Source organism: Dipteris shenzhenensis, chromosome 30 (assembly GCF_047967505.1).
Source record: "Dipteris shenzhenensis isolate YYH24624 ecotype China chromosome 30, Dip_SZ_1.0, whole genome shotgun sequence".
NCBI lineage: Eukaryota > Viridiplantae > Streptophyta > Polypodiopsida > Gleicheniales > Dipteridaceae > Dipteris > Dipteris shenzhenensis.
Window position 1 is genome coordinate 47,187,667 of NC_141625.1, and position 10,177 is coordinate 47,197,843.

The window sequence follows — 10,177 nt, forward strand, 5'->3', positions numbered from 1 at the left end:
TTGTGATCAAGTCCTCTTTCTCACCTAAGCAAGTACTAGAGCTGTTTTCCATGCTTCACCCTACACCTCTCTTCGAAATGCAACCCGAGGACCTATGCTACACTTGTGAATACCTATGCTACAACAAACAATGAAACGATTGTAGGTGACCAACATCCTTGGAACTTGGAACTTGGACTTGGGAGAGACACAGACTATAGATAATAAGATGTACCAAATGCATTTCTTTGTATCTTTCAATATTTCGCCAACAGACAAGTCATTTTGACACCATTTCCCAGGAGGTTAGCACCTGAAGTGAAATCGTAGCATGTGTTTGCATGTGTGAAGAAGAGCCCCCTCCAAAAAACCATCCAAGGTACATCCCTCAAGGAAAAGGAGTGCAAAAATGCTTGAAATGGGTGCAAAAGGATGAGATTTACATCCTAAACAACGTTGACTTACATAACCACATTAATCCACTAATCACAAAAATTAACCTTTAAACCCCCCACAGCCTATAAAAGCAGCACAGTCTCCCCCCCCCAAAAAAAATATATTTCCCCTCACTTTTGCAGGCCACTTTCTTCTCTTCCCCATCTCCAAGTTTTGTCAAGCCTCCATACTTCCCATCCACCTCCATTTTCCATCAATCTCCAGCACCACTTTTTCCATCAAGCTCCTCGCCTCTGTCCTCTACCTTCCATCCCCCATCTCCACCACCACCACTGTTTCCATCCATCTCCATCTCCACCTCTCATCATCTCCCTCCCCTCCATCTCCACCATCTCCCCTCCATCTCTAACCCCCATTTTCGCATCCCATCACTCCCTCCCCTCCACCACCATTCTTTTTGTCCATGTCCTCCAACCCCCCATCACCACCACCTTCCACCCACGTCTCACCCACCATATCCACCACTCAACGTATAACCCTTCCTCTCTCTACCACCCCCTGTCTCTCTCCACACCCACCAACTCCTCTCTCCTAATCACCTCAAATTCTCTCAGCTGGAGATAAATTTTTCCTAGCCCTCCTAGCTGATCTTGGGCAGCCATTTCAAGAAGATGCTGATGAACTTTGAGCACCAATGCTTTAGTGGATGAGGATGAATAAATGAAAAACGAGTTGGGCACTTACTTAAGCTCTCCTGGGCGACATTTTGCCATATTGCGCGTGTTCTTGCTGGTGGCTACAAGCTTCACTTTGGCTTCAAAAGCCTTGTCAAATTTTCTTCAGGGTGTTTGAATTGATTTCTCCACTTTTCTCTGTTCTTACACTATAATCTTGGACAATTTTGGTGATTGGATGCTTGATGCAAGCTTGAAAGAGTGTTGTGGATGATTTTACTGTCAATAAACTTTTTGTTAGTATGCTTATTCAAAATGCCTAGCTCTTGTTGCTCTTCTAATGCTCCATATGTGAAAGCAAAAGCCAAAAAGTAAAAAGAAGCACCTAGATATGTCAATAAAAAAGTGACAAAGCTTGTGAAGAAAAAGCCATATTATTATTCTGATGCAAAAAGACAAGGATTATTTGATTTCATTGCTTGCAATATGCACTTTAAGGTTGAGATTTATAGCCATTTGTAAGAGAGCAGACACTGCCTAATGGGTTGAAGCCATGTGGTCACTGATAATAGTGCCATTAGACCCATGCTATTATAATAGATTTGACAAACCTTCATCAAATTTCACCTACAATAGTTATTATAAATTGAATATCCAACAAGAATTGCAAGGGAATTCTATGCTTCCCACTATTCATACCTGCAAGGTTTAACTGCATACATTCATCTTCCCGTAAAGTATTCTCCTCGAATCTTACAAGCAATTGTTGAACTCATCCATAGATTTTGGTATCTATGGTGTAAAAAGTATATTCTCAAATCTCTAACTCAACTTAGAAACTCGCAAAGCTCGAAGCATCGTGATGTGACATTTATTTATAGTCCTCTATCATTTTCCCTTGGATTGTTATGCCATGGGGTTGCTATTTCCCACACCTTTGAGAACCATTGATGTGACATTTCTTTATAGCCCTCACTCATTTTCACGTGGATTGTTATGTCATGTGTGAAGAGAAACATAGGGCCAGTTTCCACGTCTAGGAGGTGCGATGTTCGAATGAGTAGTGGTGGCTCAAGGAGCAGTGGGCATTCAGGCGACTCGTGAAAGTGACAAGGTGTTTTAGATTGCTATAGAAAGTGACAAGGCAATGAGAGAGAGAGAGAGAGCGAGAGGGGACACTAGCGTGGTATAGGAGGGCTCAGGCTATTGGGTAAGACGAAGGATAGATTGTTTTGTGAAATGCCCAATCCGCCACCGGATTGCTCAAAGGCCTTCATTTTTCATCGTGGGAACAAGTGCAGGGGCTCATCGCATAGTGAGCCCCACCCATACTGGTTGAATTCCAAGGGGGAAACATTCAAAAGAGCCAACCTGATTTCCTTCCCCTCGTTTTCCCCTCGATGAGACAAGACCTAATGTGAACAATCTGCTCAAACTGTTGAAGAAAGTGTGAAGAAGATGCCAAGTGTCAACAAGACTGAAGCGTCCACGAGAATATCAATGTTCGAGGAGGAAATTTGAGCATAAAGCTTCAACTGGGGAAGCTCTCTCTCGTACTCTGCTGCGTGTCACAACGCCTTAGCTCGACGTGTTCCACTTCCATTCGGATCCATTCCCCTCTCGACACCACACCATCGCTGCTTTCAACTGTAGAACAAACAATTACCCCCCTTACCACACATATAGATCTTTGCTCGACTCCAGGAACTGCAGTTTGCTCTCGACATCAGATCATTCCTGCGGCGGGTTCCTGAGCTTCCAACCTCTTTCCTCAGTGTCCAATCTTCCATCATGACTACGCGGACCATCGATGGGTCGAATATCAAGACCGTCGTCGAGGACAAACATGCTTTTGCTAAGTATGTGGATGAGAAGTTTGAGATTTTAGACAAAAGCCGCAATGGGAAATTGTCTCGGGAGGAGCTTCAACCTGTTGTTCTTGCCATTGGCAACGCTTTGGGGCTTCCGCCCAAAGGCACTTCACCGGATTCGGACCATATCTATGACGAGGTATCTGTAGACTGAGTTGAGGAGTAAGAAAAGTGAAATGCAGAATTTAAAGCTATCTTGCAGCAGCAAAATAGGTGACTGTTATTTTCGACTCGCTTGAACATTGCCACAGGTTTTGGCAGAGTTTGTGCACGGAAAACATCAAAGTGTTACCAAAGAAGAGTTTGCTCCAATTCTAAGGGACATGCTTTTGGGTGTGGCGGACGGTTTGGAAAGAGAACCTGTAGTTTTGTTCACCCTGGACGGAGGTCAGCTCGAAAATTACGTCGGAAGTGCTAATTTCGAGATAGACGCTGTAGGCATTTTCTCAGAGTTGAGTCAGAGCGGAAAGGGTAAGCTCATAGGAAACGCACTGAAACAAGCGCTGACCAAGGTACCTGTCCAACAGGGAATGCCGCCTGCTTCAGATCCTCAAGTGAGTGGCGATTCACGATCTTCAGCCCCCCACTCTTCCGCACCCATTAATTCTCAGAATTGAAGCTTATGAGCTACGTAAAATATGTAGATTATGAAGGCCGTCGTGGAGCCTGCGCTGGGATCGGAGGAAGTGGATTTGAAGAAGGACCCGACGCAGGACGAATTCTTGGCGGTGTTTCGCAAGTCGTTGGTAGCTATAGCGTCCCATCTCAGGCAGAAGCCGGTCACAGTGGCGTACACAGAGAAGTGCTTCGACGGGCGGACAATTTCAGCGTTCCTGCAAAACAAAACAGCGTTGGATCAGGTACGATTTGGCCTCTCCCTGCGCATGATTTCTCCAAGCTGGAGAGATGAGGAATTGTTGCTGATTGAAAACTGAATTCTTGGCAGACTCTGGATGATATCTGGGCTTCTGTTCCCAAAGAAGGCAATGGAACATTGCCCAAAAGCAACCTTCGTTTGGGGCTAGACCTCATTGCTCCTTTTGCAGGGCTTCCACCTCTCGGGGCTGTGGATGAGGTGCCTTTTTTGGTTGGGTTTTTGGCATCATCCAGATTTCAGTTACTGTTTCCATAGGCTCCTTGTGTTTGGCTAACTCTGTTTTTTGGGCGGTTTGCAAATTGCAGATGGATCATGTAATTGATGAATCTTTCAAGCTTGTGGATGTGGATGTGGATGTGGATCAGGGTGGAACGGTGGGCAAGGAAGAGTTCAACAAGTGCATGCTCGAGGTTCTTGGAGGTATCATGCTTCAATTGCAGGGCAAGCCCGTATCCATCTCCTCAAGTGCACTGGCCAATGATTCTAAATCGCAAGAGATTCTCCCCCTTTGAGCATTTGCCCCAGCTTCATACAGAAGCACATCATAATGTTTAGGTCTTAAATCTCTTAATGCCATTTTAAATTTCAATATAGGCACTTTAAGGACCTTTTTTGAAGGGACCATGTTGAAGTATAGAAAATAAAGGCGTAACTCAAATGGTGGGTAGTATGAATGCTACCTAACGATTTTCGTTAAGTTTATTTGAGGTTGGTGACCAAATTGAAACTATGCGACTTGAGTATGTGCTTGAAAGAGGCAACCATTGTGATCATAAGTGCCAAGACAAAGTGTAAAGAGATTTCATGTTACTATGACTTTGTACATCAACTTCAAACTGTAGACAAACCATTTTGTGCGAGAAAAGAGAGATTATTTGTTACAACCACTTTGTATAGAGCTTAATGGGTGTCAATGGAAATGGAATTATGGTATAGGGTTAATTTTAATGTAATTGAACCCCGTTCTAAGTTTTTGTAACTTTAATATAGTATTGTACCCATGCTTATTTCCACCAATTAAGCAAATAAGTTTTTGTAGTTGTAACAATCAAACATACAACCAACTAAAACAATAATAAGATGAGCATGGTAATGTTGATTTCACGCTTTCACACGTGATCCTTATTGCTTATTAATTTTGCTTGTTGAGTGTATGTTTTCTTTGTTATTAGAAGCAACATGCAAGTTGTCATTCAAAACATTTTGAATTAATGCTCGTTAAAATCTCGTGCGATCTAACAGTTCATTCAACATCCTTATAACATGTGCCGCATGGTTTACAATGCCATAGTTTGCACTTAGGTTATTGGCATAAGATACCTTGTTGTTTTACTTGTTCCACCTCATGAAGATTCCTAATAGGGAGTAGTATGGAAAAATAAAATCTCTTTTGAGGAAAACTAAACTCCCAACCCTCACGAAAAACCGCGCAAGAATAGTTTGGGACAATGTCACATTTCTTTGTTTTGTTCTTGGCATCCTTGGGCACCCGATGCATGACATCTTATGCGGCTTTAGAGCTTGCTTTCTGCAGCAGATTGTGCACATCTATCTTTGTTGCGCGAACAACACGTGGCGATGCTTGACTTAGGCAGATTTTGACTACTGTTAAGTGACGTGATTCATAGAAAATATCTTAAGTGCGACTTGGTGGTGGTGGCCATGCCTCATTTGCAGCTTATCATCTCCGTTTAGCGTGGACTTTGAGTCATGGTGGCTATGGTTTGCCATACCCATGCATTTGTCTCATGTCACCTCCAATTTGTGGGCTAGTCTTTGATTTGACTAAGCTCACCTTTCAAAGTGATTAGCCCACGGAGGGTGTTGGATATGGGAGACAATATCACGTTTCTTTGTTTTGTTCTTGGGGCATGGATTGGGAACCCCTCACCCAACGCATCCCCCTATGATACATGACATCTTCTGCAGCTTCCTACATGGTGTTAGAGCTTGCTTTCCAGAATAAATTGTGCGTGTCTATCTCAAGCAACTGTTGCGTGAACAACCACAAACTTTAATTACTATTAAGGGTTGTAATTCATAGCAGATGTCTTAAATGCTACTTGGTGGTGGTAGCCGCTTCGCACTGGCTATTGGTTGTCTCGATTTAGCGTGGATTTTGAGTCATGGTAGATGTACTTTGCCATACCCATTGATTTGTCTCACGTGACCTCTAGTTCATGGGCTAGTCTTTGATTTGACTAAGCTCACCTTTCAAAATGCTTAGCCCATGGGGGTGTTGGATAGAATAACCCCCTTGTGGTTTGAATGGTTTAAATGTATAATGGAGCTTCTTATGACGCTTGGATACATGGATTTTTGGCATATCAATCCCATAAGTAAAGTGGGGGATTGGGTGCCTTGCATATAAAGATAGAGAGACCTTTTAGGAGGAGGGGGGAGAGAGAGAGAGAGAGAGAGATCCCCATGAGATATCATCCAAGTCTTCCCTTAACAAATCTTCCACACTTCGAGATGTGCCATACGATGTAAATTTTAAAAGTGTGTCATGATTCAATATCATAATTGGTTGTTGATAGCTAGAATTAATGCCAAAGGTTTCACAAACTTTTCCTAATATCAATAATGATTCAAACTTGCCGATTTAAATCATGCATTATTGAATCACACATAGTCTATCTCAAGTGTTAAGGGAAAATAAAAACCAAGTTCTTTTTAACCTACCTCTCCATGCTAGATAAGAAATACATTAAATGAAGCTTGGCTATTTCTGCCATTGAGTCATGGGACAGATTTGCAAATTTATGTACATGTAGTTTTATCATCATAGAGATGGAAAGATTATTGGATTATTTTTAGGAGAAAGAATGCTGATGTTTGAATAGAGAAGTCCTAATAGCTTGATCTTTCAACATGCATTTTAAGGTGTACAAAACCCATAGAAGATGCCATGTGTCCTATGGGAATGCACCGGGTGTGGGGGTCTCAGTTAGGGAAGACTTGGATGATATCTCATGGGGTTTTCATATTTTCCCTCCCCAAAGAATATCTAATTACTTCTCTCTCTCTCTCTCTCTCTCTCTCTCTCTCTCTCTCTCTCTCTCTCATGCACAGCTTCTTATGATGCTTGGACACATGGATTTTTGGCATATCAATCCCATAAGTAAGGTGGGGGATTGTTATGGGATTGATATGCCAAAAATCCATGTGTTCAAGCGTCATAAGAAGCTGTGCGTGTGTGCGAGAGAGAGAGAGAGAGAGAGAGAGAGAGGGAGAGAGGGAGAGAGAGAGAGAGGGAGAGAGGGAGAGAGAGAGAGGGAGAGAGAGAGAGAGAGAGAGAGAGAAGTAATTACATATTCTTTGGGGAGGGAAAATATTAAACCCCATGAGATATCATCCAAGTCTTCCCTAACTAAGACCCCCACACCCGGTGCATTCCCATAGGACACATGGCATCTTCTATGGGCTTTGTACACCTTAAAATGCATGTTGAAAGATCAAGCTATTAGGACTTCTCTATTCAAACTTCTCTATGGGCTTTGTACACCTTAAAATGCATGTTGAAAGATCAAGCTATTAGGACTTCTCTATTGACACAGAGAGAGAGAGAGAGAGAGAGAGAGAGAGAGAGAGAGAGAGAGAGAGAGAGAGAAGTAATTAGATATTCTTTGGGGAGGGAAAATATGAAAACCCCATGAGATATCATCCAAGTCTTCCCTAACTGAGACCCCCACACTCGATGCATTCCCATAGGACACATGGCATCTTCTATGGGCTTTGTACACCTTAAAATGCATGTTGAAAGATCAAGCTATTAGGACTTCTCTATTCAAACATCAGCATTCTTTCTCCTAAAAATAATCTAATAATCTTTCCATCTCTATGATGATAAAACTAGATGTATATAAATTTGCAAATCTGTCCCATGACTCAATGGCAGAAATAGCCAAGCTTCATTTAATGTATCTCTTATCTAGCATGGAGAGGTAGGTTAAAAAGAACTTGGTTTTTATTTTCCCTTAACACTTGAGATAGACTATGTGTGATTCAATAGTGCATGATTTAAATCGGCAAGTTTGAATCCTTATTGATATTAGGAAAAGTTTGTGAAACCTTTGGCATTAATTCTAGCTATCAACAACCAATTATGATATTGAATCATGACACACTTTAAAAATTTACATCGTAGGGCACATCTCGAAGTGTGGAAGATTTGTTAAGGGAAGACTTGGATGATATCTCATGGGGCTCTCTTTATATGCCTTGCATATAAAGATAGAGAGATCTTTTGGGAGGAGGGGGGAGAGAGAGAGAGAGAGAGAGAGAGAGAGAGAACCCCATGAGATATCATCCAAGTCTTCCCTTAACAAATCTTCCTCACTTCGAGATGTGCCCTATGATGTAAATTTTTAAAGTGTGTCATGATTCAATATCATAATTGGTTGTTGATAGCTAGAATTAATGCCAAAGGTTTTACAAACTTTTCCTAGTATCAATAATGATTTAAACTTGCCAATTTAAATCATGCACTATTGAATCACACATAGTCTATCTCAAGTGTTAAGGGAAAATAAAAACCAAGTTCTTTTCAACCTACCTCTCCATGCTAGATAAGAAATACATTAAATGAAGCTTGGCTATTTCTGCCATTGAGTCATGGGATAGATTTGCAAATTTATGTACATCTAGTTTTATCATCATAGAGATGGAAAGATTATTATATTATTTTTAGGAGAAAGAATGCTGATGTTTGAATAGAGTAGTCCTAATAGCTTGATCTTTCAACATGCATTTTGAGGTGTACAAAACCCATAGAAGATGCCATGTGTCCTATGGGAATGCACCGGGTGTGGGGGTCTCAATTAGGGAAGACTTGGATGTTATCTCATGGGGTTTTCATATTTTCCCTCCCCAAAGAATGTCTAATTACTTCTCTCTCTCTCTCTCTCTCTCTCTCTCTCTCTCTCTCTCTCTCTCTCTCTCTCTCTCTCTCTCTCTCTCTCTCTCTCTCTCTCTCCCCCTCCCTCCCTCTCTCTCTCTCTCTCTCTCTCTCTCTCTCTCTCTCTCTCTCTCTCTCTCTCTCTCTCTCTCTCTCTCGCACACACGCACATGCACATGCATGCACGCACACACGCACACATGCACACATGCACACATGCACGTACACATACACATGCACACACGCACACAGGCACACACGCATGCACACACACACACACACATGCAAAATAATCGTAGAATTAACCACGAGCATTCATGCCCTCTTGTGTTTCTTTTGATTCATCCCATCATTAATAATAAGTCTTGCAAACAAATGAAAAGAAGTTATTAATAGATACCAGATGCAAGAACATAATAACAAGTTTCAAGAAATACGTACAAGGCAGCATCCTTCCTAATCCCTTCAGCATATCATTAAAGCTTGTTGTGCACACACCAATTTTTTAGAATCTTGGCATTATTCAAGTCTTTATTCCCAAATTTAGTGAATTGAACGACTAGCAAACATTTGTAAGAACCATTAATACCTTGATTGTTCAAATAATTTGCAAATATATGTGTGCAATTTAGCAAAGAGTTACCATGTTTAATGAAACTCAATGATGTAGAACATGACATTTCAATGGAAAGGCGGTTGTCAATACTTCGAGATAATTAATCAATAATCTTTCTCCAAGTATATGTTTGCACCTGAGGAGGGCTAGGCTTACCAATGCAGTGACCCACTTTGAAAGATATTAGCACTCTATATTTGCATGAAACCTAATTTTGGTTGCCAGATAAAGGAGCTCTTATTGATAGAGCAAAGTAAAAGCTTTGGTCATTGTAACTTATTCCATTTTCCTTCCATAAGACTCCTTTCTAAGCAAAAAAGTGGCTCATTCATTTGTGCAATATATGCTAGCCATGAAAGCTCTATACTCTTTTTCCATGTAACTTAAATGTTTTAACTCCTCCATATATGATCACCCTTGAACATGATTTCCATTGTAAAACCTCTTTGTTTAAAAAATGCCTCTCAAAGAAATAATAACCAAAATAAAGAAAGGAATCGTTAACTGACTTGATAGTCGACATATACAATAAAGCTCATGATCTTCTTCAGTTTGCAACTATGGACTACATTGTCAGCCCTAAGTGAGACAAGGTCTCTCGATATAGCAATATGCTGGGTGACTAGAAGCACTTGGGGTAGTTCTACTAGATAAAAAGGAAGATGACTTGTCAACATGTGCATTGATTTAAAAAGACTTAGATGCTCAACATTTTGGTGATGCCATTTGGATTGACTAATTCACAAGCCACCTTTCAAGCATTAAGGAACAAGATATTGGAGCCTCTTCTATTTTGATGCATGTTGATTATTTTTTATGACACTCTTTAGAACAAGGGCATGTAGGAGCACAATAAGGATGCTA

At 41.2% G+C, this 10,177-nt stretch overlaps 1 protein-coding gene across 1 annotated transcript; it reads left to right on the forward strand.

Annotated features, from left to right (window-relative positions):
- The first annotated feature begins 2,595 nt into the window (after positions 1-2,595).
- On the forward strand, positions 2,596-4,414 carry LOC147882231 (Calcium-binding EF-hand family protein). The gene is made up of 5 exons (XM_087401634.1): positions 2,596-3,059; positions 3,172-3,474; positions 3,565-3,780; positions 3,867-3,995; positions 4,103-4,414. Exons 1-5 carry the CDS (start codon positions 2,841-2,843, stop codon positions 4,307-4,309), a joined length of 1,074 nt encoding a protein of 357 aa, XP_087257760.1. The 5' UTR covers positions 2,596-2,840; the 3' UTR covers positions 4,310-4,414.
- The last annotated feature ends 5,763 nt before the right edge of the window (positions 4,415-10,177 follow it).

Excerpts from the sequence above, each read along its gene's own strand:
- LOC147882231 (XM_087401634.1), top strand. The coding sequence starts at position 2,841 with ATGACTACGCGGACCATCGATGGGTCGAATATCAAGACCGTCGTCGAG. Across the intron at positions 3,060-3,171 it reads CGGACCATATCTATGACGAG|GTTTTGGCAGAGTTTGTGCA; the intron begins GTATCTGTAGAC and ends ACATTGCCACAG. Across the intron at positions 3,996-4,102 it reads CTCTCGGGGCTGTGGATGAG|ATGGATCATGTAATTGATGA; the intron begins GTGCCTTTTTTG and ends TGCAAATTGCAG.